At 42.2% G+C, this 25274-nt stretch overlaps 1 protein-coding gene across 2 annotated transcripts in view; it reads right to left on the bottom strand.

Annotated features, from left to right (window-relative positions):
* LCP1 (lymphocyte cytosolic protein 1) overlaps nt 1–25274 on the bottom strand; it is a 59117-nt gene that overhangs the window by 11131 nt on the left and 22712 nt on the right. Inside the window, exons 1-7 of one of the 2 annotated variants that reach the window (XM_065054048.1) lie at nt 21506–21754; nt 9047–9137; nt 7098–7249; nt 6217–6346; nt 4620–4752; nt 3945–4026; nt 1794–1959 (exon numbers count right to left, since the gene is read on the bottom strand). In XM_065054048.1, the coding sequence (XP_064910120.1) occupies nt 1794–1959; nt 3945–4026; nt 4620–4752; nt 6217–6346; nt 7098–7249; nt 9047–9113 (730 nt within the window). In that variant the 5' untranslated portion in view covers nt 9114–9137; nt 21506–21754. Of the gene's footprint in view, nt 1–1793; nt 1960–3944; nt 4027–4619; nt 4753–6216; nt 6347–7097; nt 7250–9046; nt 9138–21505; nt 21755–25274 lie in introns of those variants that run through there. The other variant, XM_065054056.1, reaches the window with a different exon arrangement.

Below are 25274 nucleotides of genomic sequence, written 5' to 3'. Positions count from 1 at the left end.
GATAATAGAAGTATCTGAAAAGAGATGGGATCTTATTAAGAGAACAATGTTAACACTGAGAAGTAGCCTGTAAAAAGGATCCTTGTGTAGTTGATCATGGATTGATTTTTTGACTGATATTTTCATATTTTTTGCATCAATTGTCTTGGCACAAATACTAGCAATGTGCTAAAATTCTGATGGTGATATTCACTAGGTGGCATAGTCAACACAGAAGATTATCAAGAAATCAGATAGAAAGAACTAGATGACAGTAATAAAAATGCAATGTAATTTAATAGTGCCATGTTCGAAGACATTCACTAGGGAATTAATACGAATAACTGCTATTAGCTAAAAGCTTATATGAACAGAGGATGAGAACAACTTGAATATATTAGATGTCATCTGAGCTGTTCTGATCCACCATGTGATATGACCAGGCAAAAACTAAACGTGATATTAGTGCATCCCAGGTATTTCCCATAGAGTTTGGGATGTATTACTGCCTTAATTCCATATGCTAATGAGAGCTCAGTGGAAATACAGTGTTCCATATTCAAGAAAGGGGAATTTCATCTGGAAGAGCTGCAGAGAAGGGCTATGAGGGAAAGAGAGAATCTGAAAAGAAATAAAAATGACCTTGGCTTGTCTACCCTTACAAACTGAAATCTGAGATGAAAAATGAAGGAGAAAATACCAGGAAAGGAAAAATAGCTATTAAGCTGGGCAAGGCTACGTGCAAAGGAATGGGAACCGAGAACTCTGGAAACTGGTGGTTGTAGCCATGAAAGGGATAGAAATGTGCAAGGGGTGAAGAAATTAAGGTAACAACTGCACGGTAACTGGAGGAAAGAAGTGTCACTGTTGGTTTAGCAGCAATAAGAGGTGCTGCACGGACAGCATGTACACATCCACAGCCTCACGCTGAAGCTGTTTCATGGAGAATTTTGACATTGGTGAGACACATCTGGAGTACTGTGTCTGGTCTGGGGTTCCCCAGTACAAAAGAGACATTGGCAAACTGCAGTGAGTTTAGTGGAGGGAGACCAAGATGGTTGGGCTGCAGTACATGACATGTGAGAAGACAACGAGCAAAGTGGGTTTGTTTAGCCTGGAAAAAGGTCTGAGATGGGAACAAGTATTGTCCTCAACAACTATACAAGGGCAGGGATTTTGCCAGGATGTACAGCAAAAAGATGAGAGGTTAAAGTCACGAGGTGCGGGAAGGGAAATTCTTACTAGATATAAGAAAAAAATTGCACAGCAAGAGTGTTTGGGCACTGGAACAGGCTGCCCAGAGATCACTGGAAAAGGCTCTAAGCAACCTCATCTAACCTTGAGACTAGTACTGCTGTAAGTGGGTAGCTGGATGGCTGAACCAGAGGACCTCCAGGGTGGACCTCCAGAAGTTCCTTCCAGCCTAAATTATTCTGTGATTCTATAATTCTGATTTCACTAAGAAAGAGGAGATGCTTGGCAATGGTTTCATCAAGAGCAAGAACACAGCTTCCTGAATGCAGTGTAGCATTTCTTTATCCCAGAATTAGTGCCAAAACACCAATGTACCTGGGTGTAGATCATCATTCCTGACCCAATGAGCATGAAATTGGCTCTGCACATAAAAGCCTATCCACAGCCTTGGACTTTGGAGTGCTGGAACTTGTGAAGAGCAAGGGAAATGAGAGTGGTCAAGAAGACAGGTAACAAATACTGGAATAAAAAATTGAATTAAGAATTTTTTTGTAAAGAGCTTTATCCTAAAGGCTGTTCAGTATTAACAGTAGAGCACTGAAAGCAAGAGCCATACATACCTTCATTCCTGCTGATCTCTATGTCAGCAAAGAGCCCAATTTTGATGACTTGCCATAAAAGACCCAAAACCAGGTAAGGTTTCCCTTCTTTTAAGTCTTCAGCTCCAATGTTAACGACATGGCACCCAATGGCTGAAGCAGAGTTCAGGGCCAGGTTCAGATTTTCCTAGGGAAAGAAGAAAACTTCTGAATTATGCAGTAACTGGAGAGCTGAGGATACAGGAAGGGAGCACAGACAAAACTAGTGAAATCTGTGAAGAGCTTTGCTGTTAAGGCATTTATGTACAAGTCTGACCACAGGGAGCAGGGGAATTCAGAATCTCCTGGGATTACAGGTGAGTTCTGGGTCCCAACAAGAAGATGGAAATTACCTTTAGGGGTTGGACTAGATGACCTTCAAAAGTCCCTTCCAACCCAGACTATTCTATGATTCTGTGACCTCTTTGGCAAAGGTGAAAGACACCACGTCACAGGGCACTGGAGCTCAGAGCACACGTCTGCATTCACAGTGATTATCCACAGTGATAATCCTGGTTATCAAATCCAGGGTCTTCCTATAGCCAATGCACAGGCACATTTTCAAGTGCAGACCTAGCTTCAGCACAGGGCAAGTTCTCCTCCACTCAGTCTTGCACACATAGAGGAATGAGGGAGCTACAACCCAGTCAACCAGCAGATATTCCAGGCTTGTCTCTCTCTAAGCAGTACACAACAGCCCTAACTCCTAAGATACAAATAAGTTGCTAATGGGCAAAGTACACAAAAAACACATGGTCACAGGAATAAACTTGCTGAGTTTGTAACCTTGCAGTTCAGCCCAAGTCAAAAGTGGTCAAGCCTGGATATTTTCTTTTTGAACTGTGGAGTATGGAGTCCTGGTTTGGGAGTGTTCAGGGGAAGCAGAGGGATTCCATGATGCACAGTGAGGGGCAGAAGGAAAGTGATTTTTCAAGAACATTATGTTCCTTCACTGCTCCCTATTTAAAACAAAGGGTACAACAAAATCTGATCCGCAAGTCTGCACTATTCGAAAAGGTGGCTTAGTAAACAGAGGGCAAGTAAAGCAGGCAAAGAAGCCTGGAAAATATAATATGTCTACAGATTTGCAATTTTTCACATAAATTTCATCACTGTTGGCATGACAGAGAGATTTGATTAGATACAAAACGCAGAGAGAGACATAGTGTAAATTCTCATAAGCTAGAAAAATTGGAGCATTTCAAATTAATTACCTTTTCTCCATCAGACAGCTGTAAAAGGGTTAAGTAAAAGTGGAAGCTATATTGATCAAATCATGTCTGTGTGTGACAGGGATTGATCTGAGCTGCATCTCTAAGCTGTGCTGCTGACTAGAATGATTAGAACTGAAAAATGTGGTATACAGCATAAAAATCCAATTTAATGGCTTCTGAGCTTACTTGAGCCTGGCTAATGTTCCATCAAATCAGAGCAGCTAAGGGCTAAACTGGGTTAGGTTCATATCTATTCCTTATATCTATTTATATTTTATACCCAGATACATGGATGCTGTTCATGTAAAAATATCTCTCTGCATAATGCTGTGTGAGAAACACAATAAACTTTCAATAGGTGAAAATTAGCTTTTTTGTCCAATTTTTATATCATATACATGTGCACATAATAGAAATAAAGAAGGTATTCAGTTTTCAAGGTGAAACAGCATGGCTTGTGAAAGGCAGGCAAAGGCTATGGTCCCATCTCAGGTATGTTGCACATCATGTTACCTCCTGAATCACAGTTAATATTTTAGTGAGGTCACCAGACTGCAAAACAGTCTGTGACCTTAGACGTGGGGTTCAGCCTCCTGAGAGCTGCTCCACCTGGAACTGGTCACTGTATTATCTAGTTGTTCTTGCATTAATATGGCATCTACCACACATCTTTGAACTGGTAAACTTTATACAATGGGTCAAATGCAAACACAAATATAATTTGTTTAGTCAGGTTGCCCATATTTTTGGAAAGACACAGAAATGTAAGTGTTTATGTTTTTACGACATGGACCTGAACATCTCACTTTGCCACAAACCGTTTTGCCTCATTGTGTTGGGCAGCACCATGGTATCACCAGCTTTTGCTTTAAGTGATTAAATCAAAGCATCCCAAGGAAAAAAGCAAAGAATCTTGTACCTGTATTGTGAAGGGCGTGAGTTTCTTTTTGTTGATTGTTCTTTCATCAATAGTATCTGGCACTGAAAAGTTGATCATCTTACTGGAAATAAAAGAAAAGAAATTAAAATAAATACACTACTAGCTATGTGCGCACAAAATACAATACAGCTTTTGTAACTATGCTGTAGGACAAGTCAAAGAGCTGCACAATTACTGAACAAATATAGTCAGACTCTGTTTTTACCCATACAAACACAGGCACACACGCAATACTCAAGAAATTATTTTGGGTCACATGCAGATTGTACTATAATTGTGAGGCCAAGAATGCCACAAGGTCAAATTGTGCATAAAGTTTATCGTGCAGTAAATTTCTGTGAAAGCACTCACTGTCTTATGCTGCTTTGTGTGAACCCCCAAAAGTCCTTGGACAAAAATAAAACCAAGTAACTCCTCAAATTTCACTGACTTCATCTTATTGCAAGGGTCCGGAGGCAGGGAAAAACTCTCATTTAACATGAAAGAAGCTTTATATTTTTTAAAATAAAAGAGAGGAAAAAATAGCATTATTAAGGCCTTGAATCTGCAAAGATTAATGAGCTTAATGTAAAGTTAGCAGCTTCCATTTAAGCAGAGACGTGAGTTTCTGCAGAGTCACAGTTCCCTTTTGTGAGAAAGACAGGTATTATTTACCAAAGCACTATGCCATCACCGACTGCCTGGAAGAGGTCATCTGTTTCTGGATTCATTGGGACCACATGCTTACAGTCAGGGTCCTTCTCAAGGGCTTTATTAATCCAGTTGACAAAGGCATACTTTTCTTCCTCTGTGGACACAACATCAAATCCATCAGTTTGCTGTGCAATAATTCTACCATCATTTTACTTACAAAGGCCGAACTCCTTGGGGAGAAGACTCTCCTATCAGCATAAGTGATTAATGAACGCCTACAAGGGAAGAAGGCTCCGAGGAGACAAATAATGAGCTGAAGACAGCAAATGAGCTGGTTAATACTCCTTCCACACTCCTTCCCGCTGACTGGGGTTGCCCGGTGTCGTGAGGGCAGGCACATGATAGAGACTGGTAATTAAGTTCGTATGATTCAACTGTATGTTTCAGTTGCTATGCTCTGCTAAGCCTAATTTGTGCTTGCACCATAATTTGAATGCATTGTTGTATCACTCTGCTAAATCAAAATCCCATGTAACTTCAAATAAGTTGAAATAAGTGAATTCTGCATTTTACATTACAGCCTCCACATGTGGAATATCTAGAAGATCCTGGCCAGGGTGTGATGGACACTGACAAAGAGTATTCAGAGGGTAATGGGGCAACATTCCCTGTAGTCCAAGAGGGCTGTAACGTAGCTATCCTGTACCAGCAGCAGATCACACCATCCCCAGTAGCTTAGGGAAGGTGTCCTCTGTGCTCAAGAGGGTGGAGACCTTGGAAGCATCCTCTACTCTCCCTTCCCTGGCAAGAGTCAGTTCCCTATCCCTGCCCCTGGAGAAGACAGCTAAGGGCGGGACCTCCTCCCTGTGGAGATGCTTCAGAGCAGACTGTGCCCAGGAAGCAGCAGAAACCACTCTGGCTGCCCCAAACCTTCAGCTTGGAGAAACAGGCTAGGAGAAGAGCCTTGATGGGGTCGTGCCCTCTTTAGAAAAATGTCAGGAAACATTTGGTTACAGGTGAGTTTGGAGAGACTGCCAACACTGAGGAACCTGTGTCTTGCCTCACCATTGAGCAGGGACAGCATTGGGCCAGTCTTTGTGCTGCTGCAGCCGTGCCGGGACGCTGTTCTCCAGCCGAGCTGCAGTGCTGCTATGGCAAGGGAAGCTGAGCCCCTGCAGCTTCCTCCTGTAGCCACAGCTCTGTCCACCCCAGAAAACCAGCTCACACTATTTTTGACAAAGAGCCTTTTCAGGTGCTTTGTCACCTTCTCAACTCTTTGCCCTGCACCAGCCTTGCCTGAACAGCTGCTGAAGCTCACCGAGGCCAGAGCACCTGGGTTTGCACCAAGATAAGGTGCAGATCAGAGGTGTCAAACTCATTTTCATCGGGGGCCACATCGGAGTCACGGTTGCCTTCAAAGGGCCAAATGTAATTTTACAACTGTATATATGTAGGAGTAATTACATTTATACAGTCCTAAAATTATATTTGGCCCTTTGAAGGTAACCAGGAGGCCCATGTGGCCCCCGGTGAAAAAGAGTTTGACACCCCTGGTGTAGATGATCTCAAAGGGCACACTTGTTCCTGTTTACTCTCAGTGTAGGACAGCTGTACCTACCTGAGTATGAGTGTTGTGTGCCGGCACTTGACTGCTCGGACGTCCCACCGATGGCACAGATCCCCTCCTTTTTGTTGATTTGTTTTCGGAATGACTTAGCAACATCATCACTCTTCAGATTTTGGAAAATCTTTCAAGCACAAGAGACAATTTTAAAATTTCAGAGAATCAAACTGAGTTAAAACAGTGATGTCTTGGACCAGGAGATGTGTCCTCTCTGCTTCAAACACATGGAAGCACAGCTTGAGTATTATTCAGTGGGTTTCTGTGTAAAACCTGTGTATCTGCGGTGGCAGAGCAGGATCGTACACAGTTTCATGTTTTCAAAGCAGTGAACAAAGATCACCTAAGTAACAGACGCATACATGGTACCAAACCATGGAGCTAAGATGTGCAGGAGGAGAGCCTTTAACAGTTTCAGTTTGAAGAAAATATGAGTAAAAATCTGTTTCTCCATCCCAAGGGAAATTCCACTATTTTAGCATTTGCTTTTGTCCCAGTTCACGCTAGAAAAAGAAGCAGCTTTTTAGTAGAAAAAAGGTCCCATGAAGTTTTCAGTTTCAATCTGGTGGAATTTTTCATAACTATCTAGCCAGAACACAATATTTTTGCAACTTGTGACTGAAACACTTCATCCTGCTGCATCAACCAAACAGGAAAATATTAAGTCTGTTCAATACGCAGCTGCGTTCATGTAACTCGTCCCACTTAATTGCAAGATTTCTAGTTCAGTTACCTCCTGCTCTCATCTTTTCCAGTGAGGGGACTCCTCAGATTGACTAGTTGCCCATGAGACCCTGTGCTTGTGCCTCTGCTGTGCCCTGGGGACCACCCTGAATAACCCACGTGGCACCTCACTTACTAAATAAATAATATCTTACTGAAATAAAATCATCAAAACTGATCCTGCCATCCCCCGTGGTGGTCAAATTCTGAATGAGTTCTCTGGCTTTATATCCTGGGAGAGGGAGATTGGCGGCCTTCAATACGTCTGTTAAATCGCTGGCGTGGATGAAGCCATTCCCACCAATATCTGCAAAAGATTAAAGCAAACATTTAGATTCAACTTTAGCTTAATAAAATTTTATGCACACAAAGGCTGTTTTTTTAATTGTACCTGGGGAAGGGTACATTGTACGTAAAGATTTGATATCCTGAAATCTAAAAATCTAGTAATTTCAACCACCGCAGTGTCATTCACACCCAATAAAAAATCACAATCACTATTTAACAAATCAAAGCTCACAGGGATGAATTTATATGTTTTAGAAACAGGGTAATATCTTAACAAAGCTAGGTTTAGATGGATATAATTGTATTCCCAAGGTTTACATGTAGACAAACATGTGAGTGTTTTATAGAGGGAGTATCCTGTCTACAGAACAGCTACAGAAAATGGACTAGATGCAATACAGAGTTAGATGTTACATGTGCATGTATTCATATGTATAACTAGTGATTTTGGCCCATTTTCTGCATCAAAAGTCATGAGTTCAGAGGCTTGGAGCTGCATATGGTCATTCTCAAAATAGCAACTTGGTGTATCTCCGCAGTGATGCCAACATGGATAATACTGCTGAGCCCGTTACAAGATCCAGGGTAGGAATTTATGAGAAGGTCACCAACAAATGTTAAATGGTCCTTTCTTCTCCACCAGTTTGTGCAAATCCCCACAAATAAAAAAGGAAACAGAATCTATTGTGTGAAGAGTTTCTGTTAAAACACTACTGTTATGTACATAGTTATATATACATCTATATGGTTATATATTTATATTTAGGTTTTATATATCTATATTTGTATTTTATATATCTGTGTGTTTCTTGTTTTGCAGGCTCTTTTTCCCCAGCCCAGTGCCTAAGGTAATTTCGAAGAAGCATATTGCAGATTTCCTGCGTGAGGAGTTGCAATGTGAGTCACCTGTTGCACACTGCAAAAAGGCACTGGGTTCTCAGCACCAGTAGCACAGATTCATACAGATTGCATAAAGCATCCTATCCATTTGTGAAATCATACAACAGAAGGATCTGGACTCAGAGAGGGACATGTCTGGGAGAGGAACCAGAGCATTTGCCTTGTCAGTGCATTGGGTGTATGGGGCACACACAGCAGCCGGATATTTAGGATTGCCAGCCTGGAAGACTGTGCTCAGAAATCAAACAGCCATCACCTGAAGCAGCAAGGACAACTGATTAACACATAATCCAGCGAGGCTGACAAATCTAATAGAAGATAAGTGAGATGTGAGAAGCATAAGGACCTTTTTCTTAGAATCTGGGTAGACAGTGATATGTCTGCATGACTTTAAAGGAGACAAATCAGATGAGATCTTTAAAGCCTTTGAAAGGAAACACACAGTTTAAAAACATAAGGAGCTTGAAAGGTCATAGTAAAGGGATTACAAATTTTATAGCCGTTTGTGCATTTGTCCTCTCCAGATTCTCCCCCCCGCAGAGAGTGTACTCAATTTACCTTAGAATAAAAACTTTTTGCCTTCAAAATAATTTGTCAGGAATAAGCAATATTCTTTGGAAAATACTTGAGAGTATTTCCAACATGGTTTTCTGTACAGCTTTTGAGGCTGTTTCATAAACCCTGCTGCTCATTGCCCCACCATCTCTCTCCAGTGAGAAGACATGGCTCTGCAGCATGCTGATGGGGTTTCATCCAGGAGGCCTGCGGTGGCAGGAAAAGGACCTTCTGTGGTTTCCGTGACACAGCAGATCAGTGCTGGAGTAATCTCCATTTCCTCGCAGCTGGTCGGTAGATGAGAAAAGAGCTTGCTACAGCTTCACACTTCAGCAGCGTCTTTCCTGTTTGCTGTACTCACCAACTTTGCCGAAAGCCTCTCGTAGCTCTGCCATCTCCTCCTCTGAGAAGTGTGCTGTCGACGCCATTTCTTATTTCTCCGAGGGGCGGGTCTGCAAGAAGAAAGCACTTGTTTTTATTTTGTGTCTTTTTGAGTTTGTAATGATGATAAAAAAGAGGGGTTTTCACTGGGGATTGACAGCATGACTCGGAGTCTTGAAGCAGCTCTCCATGGCTGAAAACCCAGTTTGTCTGCAACTCAAAATGAAGGGAAGAGGTAAAATTCTAAGTATGTGAAAGAAAATCAACATCACTCTCATTATTTTGCCAAGCCCTGCTCAAAATCCTACAAGTTTTATTTGTACAAATTTAATTGGAATTAAGCCCTACCTCTGCTAACTTCTGTTTCTCATGGAGAAAGCAGACAAAATTGTGCTGGTTCTTGTTTTATTCCCCCTCTGGAAACACAATTCACCATGTGCTTCTTTAGCAGTGCTGGCAGAGAAGCAGCAGCCCTGTCTGCTCCAGGGGCTCTGGGCTGGAGCTGGATTCCCGGGTGATATTTGCACCCCTATCTTTGGGTACCTAATGAAGAAGCTGGTCACCCTTATGGGGTGGATGGATGGAGAGAAGTTCCTTCACAAGGTGTTCAGAGCATCAGGTCAGGCTTCCAGAGCACTAATTCTCTTTCTGGCTATGGGGAGAGTTTAGGGATTTTGCCCCCAAAAGGTACCTAAGTTAGTGCTTGACGTTGGAGGGCACTTTAGGAATGGGTGGCCAGAAAGAGTTTTCTTGCCTTTCCTCCCACCAAAAATACAGAACAGGAGGAAGGATCAGACTTTTCCATTCTAGACACCTTTCTTAATAATCAGAAAGGGAAAGTTTACTTGTTTTTCGCATAATTTAATACTCTGCCAGAAGATGCACATTATACCCTTCTGTTTTATCAGGCATCTACTGTCCCTTACATCTATTCATAAGGAAACTGTCCAGGAGAAAGACTATCTATTATTCTATATTTGTGAGAATGACTGTAGTGTCCTATGTCTCTTTAAGTATTAATTAACCAAACAACTATTTAAACAGAATAGAATGGAAACCTGAGTTGATCCTGGAAAGTGGTTGCTGTAGCTACAGTGTTCAAATGAAGAAAAAAAAAAAATCAGAAGTACCTTATTCCCAGACTGAAACCAACATTGCATCCTGGAAGCTTGGATTGCAAACTTCATACGAAGATAGAGAGAGATAATTTTTTGAAATACAGATTTGCTATAGCCCTCTAAAAAGACACAGAGTTCTGTACAGCCTATATGGGCTTCAGATTTAATGCTCTCCTGAACTTGTGCATTGATTCCTTGTATCTGTGAGAACCAATATGGATATGGCTTTGAAATAGGCCAAAGGCAACCTCATATGCGTGGCTTTTTGTCCGCTGCCTCCCTGTAGTATCATGCACCCTTTATCTGCCTCATCACCTTGATTTGAAGGTAAGGACAGCTTCCAGAGAAAAATCTGTTCATTTACTCCATCCAACCTTCACAAGTAGAGAAATGCAGGATAATCCATAATGCCACCATGTGTTCGAGGGCTACCTGTAAAAATCCCTATGATCCACTAGCAATGTGGGTTAGGTATACTAGGGTAATATTAAATCCATAGTCTTCCTTCTTCATCCTGATATCTTTCCTGCCTCTGATTCCTCACTAACAATCTTTTTCTGTCACACGCTGCATGTCTTTGCAACATATGGATTCCCTAAAATGCATGTGAACACATGAAAATCTTAAACTATCAGCAAGAAAATCCATATTCCATTGCAAGATCACCCCTTCCAGTCCACTCACCTGATGAAGCAATATAAATTGCGACACAACTTTTAACAGCATTAAGACTGTTCTAGATCCTAACAGATAGGAAACACTATGGGTTGTTGCCTGTAACATTACTTTTGCAAAAAGTTTTATAACCTTGAGAAAAAATTATCACCAACATGAAATTGACTTTTCTTGACTGCATAAGAAGTTGTGGCCTCTGACAAGTAACTAACTGATCTGTTAAAGACAGAATGCTATTCATAGTGCATATGTTTACATGTGTGGGCATTTGTATTAATAATACATAATAGAATTAAGGGCTTTACCCTTCTGACTTCTTTTTTAGGTAATATTATCCACTCTGTTGCAAAGGTGGCTACACTTAGCCAAGAAATCAGATGAATCTCTGCACTGAGTGCAAGAACTAGTCCTCGATCACCCAAGGAGTAGTTGTACTGGAGTTATGAAGGTGTCATCACTGCCTGTTCCAATATGCCATATCAGCAAGATAATCGCTTTATAGCCATCGCCTCTACATAGTTTCAGGGTTACCTCTAGTCCCAGTTTTGGCAAGGGATTGCAATAAAGCCAGAGAAAGAGTTTAAGGTCTTTGTCATGGGCCTTCAAGGCTCACCTGCAGCCAGAACACCTCTGAGAAGTGCATGGAAGCTTGCAAACTTACACTCAATTAATAAAAATCAGAATTTTCATATTAAAGATTTCAGAGTTATTGGCAATTAAAAATGCCATCATTTTAAAAAACTGAATAGTAAAAACAAAGCATAGGAAAATTGAGAGAGTAAAAGTCCAAAGTTTTAGCAACACACAGCAAAAAGGAACAAATCCACTTTCAAAAAGTTACTTTTCAGTACATAATTGCTTATTTTGCTTAGATCATTAAAGGTAAATTATGATATCTAGACACACAGAAATGTAAAATGGTTCTGGACAATGGTGGGGGAGGTCAGGTCCTATATTTTCCTTCTGATTTTATAAGATACCATGTTTCCTCAAAAATAAGACTGTCCTGGTTTTATCAAAAACAAATTTCTCTTTTAGTGAATTTGCCTGTCAGCTAAAGCCTTCATATTAGCTGCATTTTCCTGGAGAACCAGATATGCGTTTTGGTAAACATAGCAATGGAATGCAAAGTTATTGATAAGCATGGATGCACCTCTCCTGAGAGGGGCAACGAGAAACAGGTGACCAAGAAACTGACCAACAGTGTATAACATTCCTTTCACGTGAATACTTCATATAAAAGTGGGAGATCACGAGGATTTAATCCCTTTTTCCTTCTTTTCCTTTTGCTTATGGCCGACATTAGGAGAGGACCTTGCTAGTCGTCCCTGTGAACTGAGGCCTAGTGACAGACTGAATCCAGCTCCGGTTGACTGCAGAGTCTAATCCAGGACTTCGGGTGCTGGCTCTGCAGTTGCTGAGACTTTCAAGATTGGTTTTGTATATTTTGTATTATTTTCTCTATTCTTATCAGTAGCATTAGTAAAACATTTTTAATTTTTCCAACTCTCTTCTCTCTGTCCTTCTTTCCCTCCTGATTGCCTGTCCTGAGTGGGAAGGGGGAAGAGGGAGAGGCAAAAGGGGGAAGTGGGGGGAGGAGAGGGGGTTAACAATACATCTGCCAGGGTTTTATTGTCACCCCACACTCAAAACCCTCAACAAACACCTACCCCAAAAATAAGCCCTAGCATTATTTTTTTCAGGATTTTTGAGGATGCTCAAAATATAAGCCCTACTCCAAAAATAAGCCCTAGTTATAGTTCATTTAAAAAGTCAATTTAAATAGTGTCCAGGCAGCTATACATGTAAAAAAGTAATAAGTTTTGGAGCAAAAAGTAATATAAGACCCTGTCTTATTTTCAAGGAAACAGGGTAGTAGTAGAGTCATTTGCTTCTAGGGGAAAAACACTTCCAGCACTTCACCGTCCTCAATACAACCTGAAAATACCTTGGGCATCCCATCAAGGGGGCATCCAGCAACCCTGGGTGAATAGCTCAATTACTGATAATCCACAAGGCATTGTAAGAATACAGTGCACCGGTCTGCTCCAAACCATTTTCAAAATCAGTATGACAAGACAGATACAGAGAAAAAAACGCAGAGGATGGTAATACAGCAAACGAGAAAACGTGGAGATGGGCAATATGAACAAGTTGAAACAGCTTCTTTGAAGGGAATAGCTGTTGAGGAGCTGAGGGAGGAGCAAAAGGAAATTCAGCTGATAGAATCAGGCTTTGAGCACAGAGATGTACAGCAAGAAGAAGAAAGCTGGATAGGCATGGCAAGAGGGAGTGGGGTTTGAGAAGACACAAATGCAAACAGCTTAGCTATCAGCACAAATGAGATTTTGAAGGTCCATAGTAGCTGGGAGGAGGATCTTGAACTTGGTGTGACTGAAGGTCAGTGAAATAACTGAAGTTTCTTAGGGAGAGCGAGATGAAAGTCAGCACATGCTCGGATGTGGAAGCAAGACACTGAGGAGGGGAAGAGAGCTCTACAGGTCAGAGCAAGAAACATGGTGGAACTGCCAACAAGAAAGAAATGGAAGGTAATACAAATTCAGAAGTAAAATAAAACACTCCTTGAGACAGACTGAGCTTCAGATGGCATCATGACATCCGGATTACACATTGCCTGGAAGAGACACTTCTTTCTTGTTTGCCAAACAGCAGAAACCTGCTATTGCAAAAGCAAAAATAAAGTTGTGCAAATGCACTCCTTCCTCCCCAGAAGACAGCTGAGTTAAAAGTTAACGTGAAGAATGGAAAATGGTCTCACCTAAGCTGCTGAGTATTGTAACAAACTGATATCAAAAGAGCCTCTATGAAGCACTTTCTTTCCTGATGTCATTTCCAAACCAGTACATTACAGACATGCCATAAAGCCTCCTTTTGTTTGACCTTATCCTCAGGAGAACCTACTATCACTCTGATGTCTTAAGAAGTCTAAGAACATACTATTTTCAGCCTGGAATATAAAGGAAGAACTAAAATAATCTCAAATCTGAACGTTACAGCTAAATTGAAACACAGCGATATTGATGTTCTTTCATCTCTTTCCATTTTGAAGCCATAGTCTGAGAAGCTCCCTGGTTATGTATTACTTGGCAAAGTGTACACACACTATGCAATATAAATAATAAATGGCAAAGCCATTAAAACCTAAAAGTTTCCAAGGCTTGTGTTAAATGGTTATCTTGTTTCATATTTTCCTCCACTTCTCTGGTGTTTAAGCTTTATTGCAAGCAAGGCATGAAAACCTTGAAGATGTGAAATCACACTTAACAGCCAGACTTTAAGTTGTACCTTTCCTCAAAACAGAAAAGCATATTTCATAGGGAAATGCTACATTTCAAAAACACATATTTAAGTTGGCAGGAACAACTTAACAGTGAATTTGGAACTAAGAAAGTTGAATAAATTACTAATATTTACTCACTTTCTACCGTCAGAGCTTAATTTTCTTAATGCATTAGTACTTTGTTAATAATACAAAAACCTAGCTGTTGGAGAGTGATCAGATAAAGATTTGTACGTATGTTCCCTGTCATATGTAAATTTCTCTATTTCTTCTGCTTTCTTTGCTTCAAACTTGTTTATTTTTTCTGAAAGCGATGAAACAAGAGGCACTCGCTGTTGCAAAACACAGCTGTTAGAATTGCCTGGGGCAACGTAAGACTGTGTCCCACTCCACACACAAAACTCTGCCTTTTACTTTGGCAGAGCTCACAGCTCCAGTTTCTTTTCTTTTTCTTGTCTCATCCTTAAATTCAGTTTCCAAATGTCTGGCTTTCCATAAGGGTTGGGGAGTATTTCCCCAGCTCTCTCCTGTGTTACCCTTTCCTTCCTGGCTGATATCAAAGGGGCACCACCATCAATCCTCCCCCAACACACAGCCCACCACAAGCAGGCAGGAATAAGAGAAGGAGCCTCAGAATTGTGCAGAAACTCTTGTGATAGATCTGTAGTGTCTTGCAGACCAGAAAAATATAAGGGAAAATGAAGTATCTGGAGCTTATTCAATCTTTGTCCCATACTTCTTGCACCTTTGGTGCCCTCCTCATTCCTGGTCACTTGCTATAACATCCCTGATACAATATTGCTTCTCAGAAATATTTCTCTCTACCCTTGTCTCATAAGGTCCCATACATAAGTCCATATATCCATACACATCTCTGTTCAAATTGTATCACAGTATCACAGTATCACAGTATGTTTGGGATTGGAAGGGACCTCAAAAGATCATCTAGTCCAATCCCCCTGCTGGAGCAGGAACGCCTAGGTGAGGTTGCACAGGAACATGTCCAGGCAGGTTTTGAATGTCTCCAGAGAAGGAGACTCCACAACCTCCCTGGGCAGCCTGTTCCAGTGCTCTGTCACCCTCACTGAGAAGAAGTTTTTTCTCAAATTTAAGTGGAACCTCTTGTGTTCCAGCTTGATCCCATTACCCCTTGTCCTATCATTGTTTGTGTGGCAGAATGTAACCCCCCCTCCCTCCTTCAGTATGGCACATCTCCCCCTTTCTCTGCTACTTGAGGCTAACAGCTTCTTTTGTTTGGCCCAGAGCACCCTGGCTCCTGGGACATTAGACGAAGGGAGTGCCAAGGCACACTGAGCCGCGCCCAGTGTGGGGGATGTTTGGAGGCTTCAGGGGCACCCACAGCCAGTGTGGGGGTGCAGAGAAGCTTCTAGAGTGCCTACAGTCAGATCTGATCAGATAACAAAAACGGGACTCTCGTCGAGACTCCGCCCATTGTCGCGGGTCTCTTGGAGCACGAGCTTAGCCACTGCCACTGAGAGCCCCCCTCCCCGGGATGGGGACTCCGCTTGCCTCGCCGACACGGGTGTAAGTAAAACTTCTCGCAGGACTGCGAGTATATTTATACTTTTCGTGCACATATGCACGTACAACTTTCAGTGCACATTTGCATGCGTACTTTGAATTATTTCCTCGCACAATCGCAAGTGTATTTTCCTTCCGTGCACACTTGCACGCGTAACTTTCCGTGCCCAATACGAGCACGTGTATAAATTATTTCCTCGCACAATCGCGAGTGGCCGCCGAGAGCCCCTCGCACAATCGCGAGTGTATTTTCCTCCCGTGCTTCCACGTAAGCACGTGTAGGATTCCGTGCACACTTGCACGTGTAATTAAATTAACTCTTGCAGGATTGCGGGTGTATTATAAATTTACCCTTGCGGAATCGCGAGTGTACACTTTCCGTACTCACTACGAGTGCGTGTATCTCTTAAAAAATAATCCCGCACCGTGTTTAGGCAAGTGTGTATTTCTCCGAGACTCAGGTACGGCTCCGGCATTTTTGGGTGAAGCCACGTGCATGCACTCTGTGGACCGCCTGTTGTATTAGTGGTTGCTGCCTCAATAATTCTTCTCAACTGATATCCGAACCTGTATTTAAGTCACTTTTGGAGTGCTAAAACCCTGTTTCTCACCGGTTCGATAAAAGTTGTTTTTGGACCTTGTTGTCCCTTAAATTAACCTACGGGGTGGCTCCGTGACAGTTTGCCACCGAGAAGAGCCTGGCTCCATCCTTGTGGCACTCACCCTTTATATATTTACAAACATTAATAAGGTCACCCCTCAGTCTCCTCTTCTCCAAACTAAAGAGACCCAGCTCCCTCAGCCTTTCTTCATAAGGGAGGTGCTCCACTCCCTTAATCATCTTCGTTGCCCTACGCTGGACCCTCTCCAGCAGTTCCCTGTCCTTCTTGAACTGAGGGGCCCAGAACTGGACACAATATTCCAGGTGCGGTCTCACCAGGGCGGCATAGAGGGGAAGGAGGACCTCTCTCGATCTACTAACCACTCCCCTTGTAATACACCCCAGGGTGCCATTGGCCTTCCTGGCCACAAGGGCACAGTGCTGGCTCATGGTCATCCTGTTGTCCACCAGGACTCCCAGGTCCCTTTCCCCTACACTGCTCTCTAATATGTAATTTCCCAACCTATACTGGAACCTGAGACTGTGTGTCTCAGTCATCTGACTTTCTGCAGTGTGGAAGGGCTAAGGAGGAGGCAAGGAAAAGATTTTTTAGTTGGGCTCTGCTAAATATTTTACTTCTGGAGACAAGTTTTTTTCATTTTCGTTCTCACCAAGTGGTGAGAAAAAGAGAAATTATGCATTAGATGGCATGTCGAAAGAAGAATCAATGCTATAACCACGATAGTGTGGCCCAGAAGTTCCTCAATTTTAAAGTTTCATCTTGTGCTCATTTGCAAAAAACTTCAACTAAAATGCAACAGGCAAAGCCATCTTGTTGGCAGTCAGCCACACATATTTCTGACACAATCCAGAAGAGTTTATATCCCAAATAAGCTTCATATTCTCAGCATACTTGCTATTATCATGCTTCTTTCTCACATTATTATTATTATTGGTTGTGATTTCTACAGTTGTCATCAAAATAATGCACTTGAATCTTTGCACGAGCAGGGGGATCCATAGTGTACCCACAGCAATGCAGGATAGTACCATTAACACTAAATTTCCCCAGCCTACTGACTGTTTGGAGCAGTGATAATTCACAGAGATGGCTCTAGGTATCCAGCCATCTTAGACAAATAAACAATCCCATCCATGTCCTTTATTCTTGTTTGGCATCACAGCTTCCAGGCAGATCGCATGGATATTTTTTTGTAATAGGCTTTTTTCTGCTAATGATGTAAGATAAGAACTAGAATCCATATATCTCTTCCTTGCTGGTGAGTTGTTCAGCTAGCCAGCTACCCGACATGACTGACAGCATCAGTAAATGCCATCATATTTTGAACTATGTGTCAGTTAGATGCACGTCTTACACAACAACTTTGAAAATCATTGAAGAAGCATAAAGAATTGCAGCATCTTTGATGAGGTGAGGAGGGTCATAAAAAAAGTTTGTTTTTCAAACTGTACACTTAGTGGTATGACTATTTCCCTATTAAAACAGCTAAAGATACACACAAGAGCTTTTTGTAATTTCCTCGAAGATGCTGAGTTAAATTTTAAACCCAAAAGTAGATAGAAACAAACTTGGATCTATTAGCAACGTGTAATTTGGATATTACAGTGCCTTCAGTCTGGGTGGGATCTTGCTGTTTAAATCAGCATACGAAATACAGAGAGGAGTCTTTCTGAAGTTATGGCAAATAGTTCCTCCCTGGTACGTGATAAAGATACGCAGTGTAGCCCACAACAAATGACATTCTTTGCCTCAACGGCATTTTTGAAGATTGGTGCCTGCAACAGCAAAATCTCACCATGTATGCAGGCACTGAAATTGCTAAGCTGTTGCACTTCACATATTTTATTTTGTATACAATTTGAAGAAACATAGATAAAAGACATTTATTGCTGTTCAGAAAGCAACATGGTGATGCCCACGAGTTATTTTCTTAATGTTCTGTTTTATAAAGGACCTTATTTGTCAACGCGATGCTTGAGTCCTAAATCAAATATGAGTCAGCAGGGCTTAGGAAGGGAAAATCCACAGAGCTTGTAGAGAAATTGAGATCTCTTTCCAATATAGCACTCAGTGGCAGGGAGCGCTAGTCCTTCAAGGAAACTAAGACATTGAAGAAGTAGAGCTGCGAACCCATAAAAACTCTCCTTATGTGTCTTTTATCTGTCAGATACAACCTACGAGGGAGACAGTATATATGTGTATATTATTCTTCGAAGTCTAGATCTTTTTTTTTAAGAAAAAAAATAATCCAATACACTACGTTTTTTGTTGCATCACTTGTATTTTCTATCCCTTTACCAAGATAAATTAGCTAGCTTTTAATTGAACACATTTTTCCATAGAAAAAGGAACAATTTGGATTCTCAAGTGCTTTAGAATGATTTTTTAATTATTATTATTTTTTTTTTTTCTTTTTCAAATCAAGCCGCATTAACAAACATCTTCAGTCAATCAGCAATGTCCTATTTGGCAAGGAAAGCCCTGCCCCACACAGTTCCATCTTTGCTAACTAAGGTGGGGAAAGAGGAGAACACCAAACTGTGGAGCAGATGGATAAAAGCCTCTCTTCCTATTCCTGTAAGGAAGTCATCATGCTGCAGCCCAATGGCAGAAGGTCAGGTCACAAAGTACTGACTCAGTCCCAAATGTCCTGTGAAAGCTGAGTGTCTGATAAAAGAAAAGGAGAACATGGCCTGTGTTTATAGCTTGTTAGCAGGAAAACAGTTCCTCCGTGCATGGAAAATATTAAAAACATGCTCCAGCTATAAAAAGGAGGTAGTTAGAAATATATATTTGTGTTTGAATGATTCCACCTGGATTTATGAATCTGTTGTTGTTGCTCCTATGCTGGGAGCTGTATACTGTCCTCAGTTTTGCAGGACTTCTCTCTGCTTTTGTCAGGATTCCCAGGGGCTTAGCAATTCCCTGGGTGATCAGGCCCTTCCGTCAGCCAAACCAGGCCAGAAAACAGACAGCAGATCTGAACACCACCTTCTTTATGAACTGTCCTGCTGCTTGGGACCCCCTCCTGCAGTGATGCCATCCTGGGAGCTGTAGAGTCTTTGAGTGCAATGAGGAACCAAAGCAGGAGCTGGAGCAGCAGGAGGCATCATCCTCATGGTGTGGTCCCTGAGACCCCACTGCCAGGCACCCCTCAGGACAGCACACCGCCCTCTATGATTATTTGATGATTCTATGATTCTATAATTCTCCTCCTCACAGGCACTGCCTCTATGTCCCAAACACCTGGGGGTGGGGATTTATTTTCCATCCTAGAGCTTTCCCCTTTTACAATTTCAAAGATGCAGAGAGTGATCAGTGCAGAGCCCCCCACTCCATCTTGCAGCACAGCTGGTTTCAGCATCCTAAATGCTGTTTCAGTTTTTTTCATAAATATTTTTCTTTTTGATAAATATTTTACATTTTGTATCAGCATTTCACTGTAGTCTGCTGTTTTTCATGAAAATGCTATGAGTACGAAAATCAGCTACATTTCTGAATGCACTCTACTCTCCTGATCTCCCCCATCTCCTTCCTTCCCCTTTACTCAACTTCTTTCTAAAGTTCTTTCACACATTAGAAAAAAACATATGGTGACAACTTTACTGTAGGATTTCTATCAAGATAGCTCTGCTCCATGCTCCACAGCTGTATTTTAAGCTGTTGATGACTGAAATCAGAAGGAAACAGGTATGTTCTGTGAGGAGGGAGAGCGAAGCAACACCACTAGACTCGTTCAAGTACAATGAGTTTCATATAGGATCTCAATCATTTTATAACCATAACAGTACTCAGTCCAAACCCTTGATTTCAACTGAGGAAGGAGACTCAAAACCAGTAACATAATACTTTTTTTTGACTTATTATGTGAGCACTGTCTTCACCTTCTGGGCTAAGTAAATCTGGACCTCATGGTCAGGATTGAAGCAGAAATCCCCATTCTTGTTACTAGTAGGGAGGCAGGTACTTCCCATCCCCTCCTGGCTTTAGCATCCCTCCTCAATGGAGTTTCCCACCACAGATGGGGTTTCCACATCTCCTGCCCACTCAGAAGGGTTTTTCCAGCCCCAGTCCCGGCCCACTGTGGACTCTCCGGCCTCATCTTTGGGGGGCAAACTGCTCCTGTGTGACAAGCAAGAGGGGACGAAGGTGACACATGCTGGGGTTTCCCTACATGAGAGGTTTCGGGGCGTGATCTACTTCTATCAAGATAATCAAACAGCCATCTGCTGAGCAACCATCTGCACTTCCGGTGGCACAATCTCGCCTGCCATTTGCTAGAGATCATCTTCACTTGGTATCTGCAGCAGTGAGGGGTCAACTGGCCACTGGTGTCTGTGACCTTGGCCACACTAACAGAGACCTGAGATCCCATTTGCTTGAAAAGTCAAGTTGCTCACAGGCTTAAGGGTCAGTTGTACAGACAGTGTTCAAACCAAATGCACATGCTTAGGAAACCACTGTCTGACAAAAAGAGCAAGTCTACTGCTCTTACAGAGCACATAGTTAAGCCCAAAGGCTCCTGTTCACAATACTACAGCCTAAAATGTCTGTAGGTGTTTGCAAGTCACAGCTCATCTACAGCCTGTACTGAAATCCCAAGGAAAACGGGACAAACATGAGCAGCTTCAACAGTCAAGATCTTAAAAGGCAAATACAATGTTAAGACGACCCCATATCATTTTTAAAGTTGAAGTCCTTATTACAGTCAGGCTCAACCATAAATCTGTTTTATTTATTCTCTGGAGAGTAAAATCACATTTATAAAAGTCTAGTATGAATGTTCTAACAGTCAGCAGAGTATATTGTAAACATATATAAGGGCCAAAATACATTAGCTTTATGAATCAGTGTTTTTCAGCACTGGAATTACAATTACCTTCTTACAGGGATCCACTCTGTAATCTAGATAATGGCTTCTTACTTCATCACACCCTGCCAAACTAATGCAAAGTCAAAGACTACCACTTTACTCAGTCAAAGACCACTCTGTCCAATTAAATACATCAAATACTTTTCTGAAGGTCAGAAGAAATGCTGTGCACAAGAGAAATGGAACATGCTTCATGCTAATACAGAACCTACACTGCTTTTTCATGGTGACCACAATTTCCTGTGCAGTTAAACTGCTTGTATGCACGATGAGGCTTGCTAAAAAACAGCAGGTGCTGTCATCTTACCTCCCAAGCTCAAGCGATGGTCCAAACTGCTGAAGCAACTGCTTGACAAGCTGCAAATCCAACAGAAAGGGAGAGCTTCTTAAAAAAACCCCAAACTTTTTGTAGCTTGGGGAACTGTGAAGTGGTATGTCGAAACAGGTTGCAGCGTGACCAGGAAAATCTTCCCTTTCTGCAGAACAAGTAGGCAAGCCCAAGACTGTGAGCCCAAGACTGAGCCCAGAGGAGGAAGTGACTGGTGACAAAAATGTCACAGTGAAATAGATTTTGTCTTTATAAGGAAATTTAGCATTCTCTGATCTCCCTCTTCACCTCGTTACTCCTACAACAGGTCCACTGGTGTGCACCACTTCCTCTAAGTTTTACTCCTCTTATGTTCCATTCTCTCTCACTAAGCACATGCACACACAAAACACCTTCCTTCTTTGGCAATTAAAAGCAGACACATTTTAGACTTGCAAAACAGCAAGGTCTGCAGTCCTACCCCATGCTCAACACAGGGCTGGCTGGAGCACTTGGGGCAGTGTCTCCAGGGATGGAGACACCTCAGCATCTCTGGGCAACCTCTGCCAACATATATGACTGTCCTCACTGTGAAAATTTTTTTCCTTGCATATGGTTGGAATTTCCCTTGATGCAACTTGTGACCTTCCTATTCTCAGTGCTCACTTATGACAAAAAGACTGGCTCCATCTTCTCTATAATCTTCAATTAGGTAGGTGTAGAGACCAAGAAGATCCCTCTCAGTTCTCTCTTCTCCAGGCTGAAGAAGTCCAGCCCTCTCCACCTCTTCTCAGACTTCATGTGCTCCAGCCTGTGACGATCCTGGTGACTCCCTACAGTCTGTCAAAGTCTTTTTTGTACAGAAGAGCCTCAAACAGGACACAGTGCTCCTTACATCACATCACAACTGACTTTGATTTCAAGGGCACGTCTTCCAGCTACACTGAGGGTGAAGCATAAAAGTGATTTATGGATGCTAACGTTATCTGTCTTTCAAACCTTATGATGCAGTGCTGCAGAAGTTTTAACAGAACTGAAAACACAACATCAATAGATGAAAGTGATTCATCAACCCCATGGGGATTATAGGGAATGTCCCACCTTAGCAGTAAAATTCCCATCACTTTTCACAGGCTGAAGAATCATCCTTCAGCTTTTTTAACAACTGTTCTGACTTTTACCTCTGAAAACAGGCAGCTGAAAAATGAAACAAACTGAGTGGCTTTAATGTAAAAACTGTCATTCACAATTTTCAGACCAGCTGGACCATCAGCTACATGCTGATGTAGAAAGCTTCAGGAAAACCTTCTCATGCACAACTCCCATAGTTAAAATCCATCCTTGAAGCACACATAGATTCACTGCATTCAGAATTACATTGAAACGGGTCCCAGGCTGTCCTGGTTTTGTTAAAAACAAGTTTCTCTTTCAGTGAATTTTGCCTGTCAGCTAAAGCCTTCATATTAACTGCATTTTCCTGGAGCACCAGACACATGTTTTGGTAAACCTAGCAATGGAATGCAAACTTAACGATAAGCACAGATGGACATCTCGCGAGAGGGGCGACGAGAAGAAAGAGACCAAGAAACTGACCAACTGGGTATAACATTCCATTCACGTGAATACTTCATATAAAAGTGGGAGATCACGAGGATCTCGTGTTGCTTTTCCCTTTTCCCTTCTGCTTATGGCCGACATTAGAAGAGGACCTTGCTAGTCGTCCCTGCGAACTGAGGCCTAGTGAGAGACTGAATCCAGCTCCGATTGGCTGCAGAGTCTAATCCAGGACTTCGGGTGCCGGCTCTGCAGTTGCTGAGACTTTCAAGATTGGTTTTGTATATTTTGTATTATTTTCTCTATTCTTGTTAGTAGCATTAGTAAAACATCTTTAATTTTTTCCAACTCTCTTCACTCTGTGCTTCTTTTCCTTCCAATCGCCTCTCCTTAGTGAAAAGGGGGGAGAGGGAGGGGGAAGTGTGGGGGGGGGAGAGGGGGTTAACAATACATCTGCCAGGGTTTTATTGTCACCCCGCAATCTTAACCCTCGACAGAAAATTGGCGCCCAACGTGGGGCAAAGAGAAAGGGGTAAATTTGAAGATTTTTTGGCTTTTCTATTGCTCTGACGTACCTTTCAGTTTTCTTGGCACGGTGCCAACTCATAGAGTTGTGATACTTGCGCATCTGTTTGCTTTGGATAATATTTAGTTGTATTAAGGCAAAGTGAATTACACTGATTTAAAGATGTTATGGCATAAGTTGTATCAGTTATTTTCTACATTGTGCTCGCTGATTCCATATCTGTGTTGGGCTTTCTTTTTAAATCGAAGTATTCATTATATAACAACAAGGAACTGGACAATGGTCATGATGATGCTGTGTGGTTTGTCACTGGTTTATTTCATTATACTGCAGCCGCTAATGAATTTCTACTCGCTTCTGCTTTACCTTGAAAAGCCTCCAGGAGAGATTAAAGAGCAGTACGGCTCTGTGTTTGCTAATTGGTCAGGCGAATCTTTAGAAAGGCTGACTAACAATACTTTCGTTTTTTCGCTAGGACAGTTCGCAAATGTTTTAGAGAACTTTGAATATCCTTGGAGTTTTGATAGAACTGTGATGGTGTTATCTGGTTTGCTGAATGTGTGTCAGTTTGTGCTTCTGTTAAGAGAAATGGCGTTCAACAGGAGGTTTGCGTCTCTTTGTTGTCCTGAGATTTGCGGTGCATCTTCGGAAGCTTTAGCAAAAAGCACTCCGAGCCGCTCGAGAAAGAGCAAAACAGCAAAAGCTGCCACTGCAGCCACTGCCCCCCCAACGGTGGCTTCGCAGGCTGAAGCTACAGCTCCTCCGCAGAGTTTCTCTGCCAAGGTCACTGCAGATAACATTACTTCTCCAGCCTCAAAGGCTAACAAGGCAGCCCCCCCTTCTTCACACACTGGGCACTGTTGCTGCTGTAACCACTGTGACAGTCATTCAGACTCTGGAAATAAATCAAATGATGGTGAACCCATATCAGCATCAGTTGCTGGTTGTAAGAAAGTCACTAGAAAGACTACTCGTGCAGCAGATGATGGCACAGGGCCAACATCAACCCAAGGTGCATCATCAGGACAGGGAGGAGATGAAGTGACCACTACTCGGTCCTTTTCTCCAGGTGAGCTGAGAGATCTGCGAAAAGACTTTAGTCATCGTGAAGGCGAGAATATTTTAACCTGGCTGCTCCGACGCTGGGACAATGGGGCAGAAACAATTGAACTGGAAGGTGGTGAAGCCAGGCAGCTGGGATCTCTGTCAAGAGATTCCACCATTGATAGGGCAATTTCAAGAGAGTCTAATGCCACTAGTCTCTGGACCCGACTCCTGGCAGCTATGAAAGTAAGATTTCCCTACAAGGAAGATTGTATATCCAAGTTAGGGAAATGGAATACTATGGAGAGAGGTATTCAGGTCCTGAGAGAATTAGCTGTGCGAGAGATCATCTATTTTGGATCAGACAACCAAGAGGGGACAGACCCAGATAGAATCAATTGTACACGATCTCTGTGGCGCAGATTTGTACAAAGTGCACCCCCTGCATATGCTAGGTCATTGGCAGGAATGGTCTGGTCAGCTAGAGGTCAACAAGAGATTAATGAAGTGATTGAGCAGCTTCGGAACTTTGAGGACAGCCTTGCTGGTTCTCTACGGGCTTGTGTCTCTGCTGTAGAGAAACTGTGTGAAAAATCTGGTGACCGATTTGAAAAGATATTGCAAGAAATCAAAGAACTCAGAGAA

The sequence above is a fragment of the Columba livia genome, chromosome 1, assembly GCF_036013475.1.
Source record: "Columba livia isolate bColLiv1 breed racing homer chromosome 1, bColLiv1.pat.W.v2, whole genome shotgun sequence".
Lineage (NCBI taxonomy): Eukaryota > Metazoa > Chordata > Aves > Columbiformes > Columbidae > Columba > Columba livia.
Note: the sequence above shows the minus strand (reverse complement) of the source record. Positions and strands in the feature narration are given on the sequence as shown.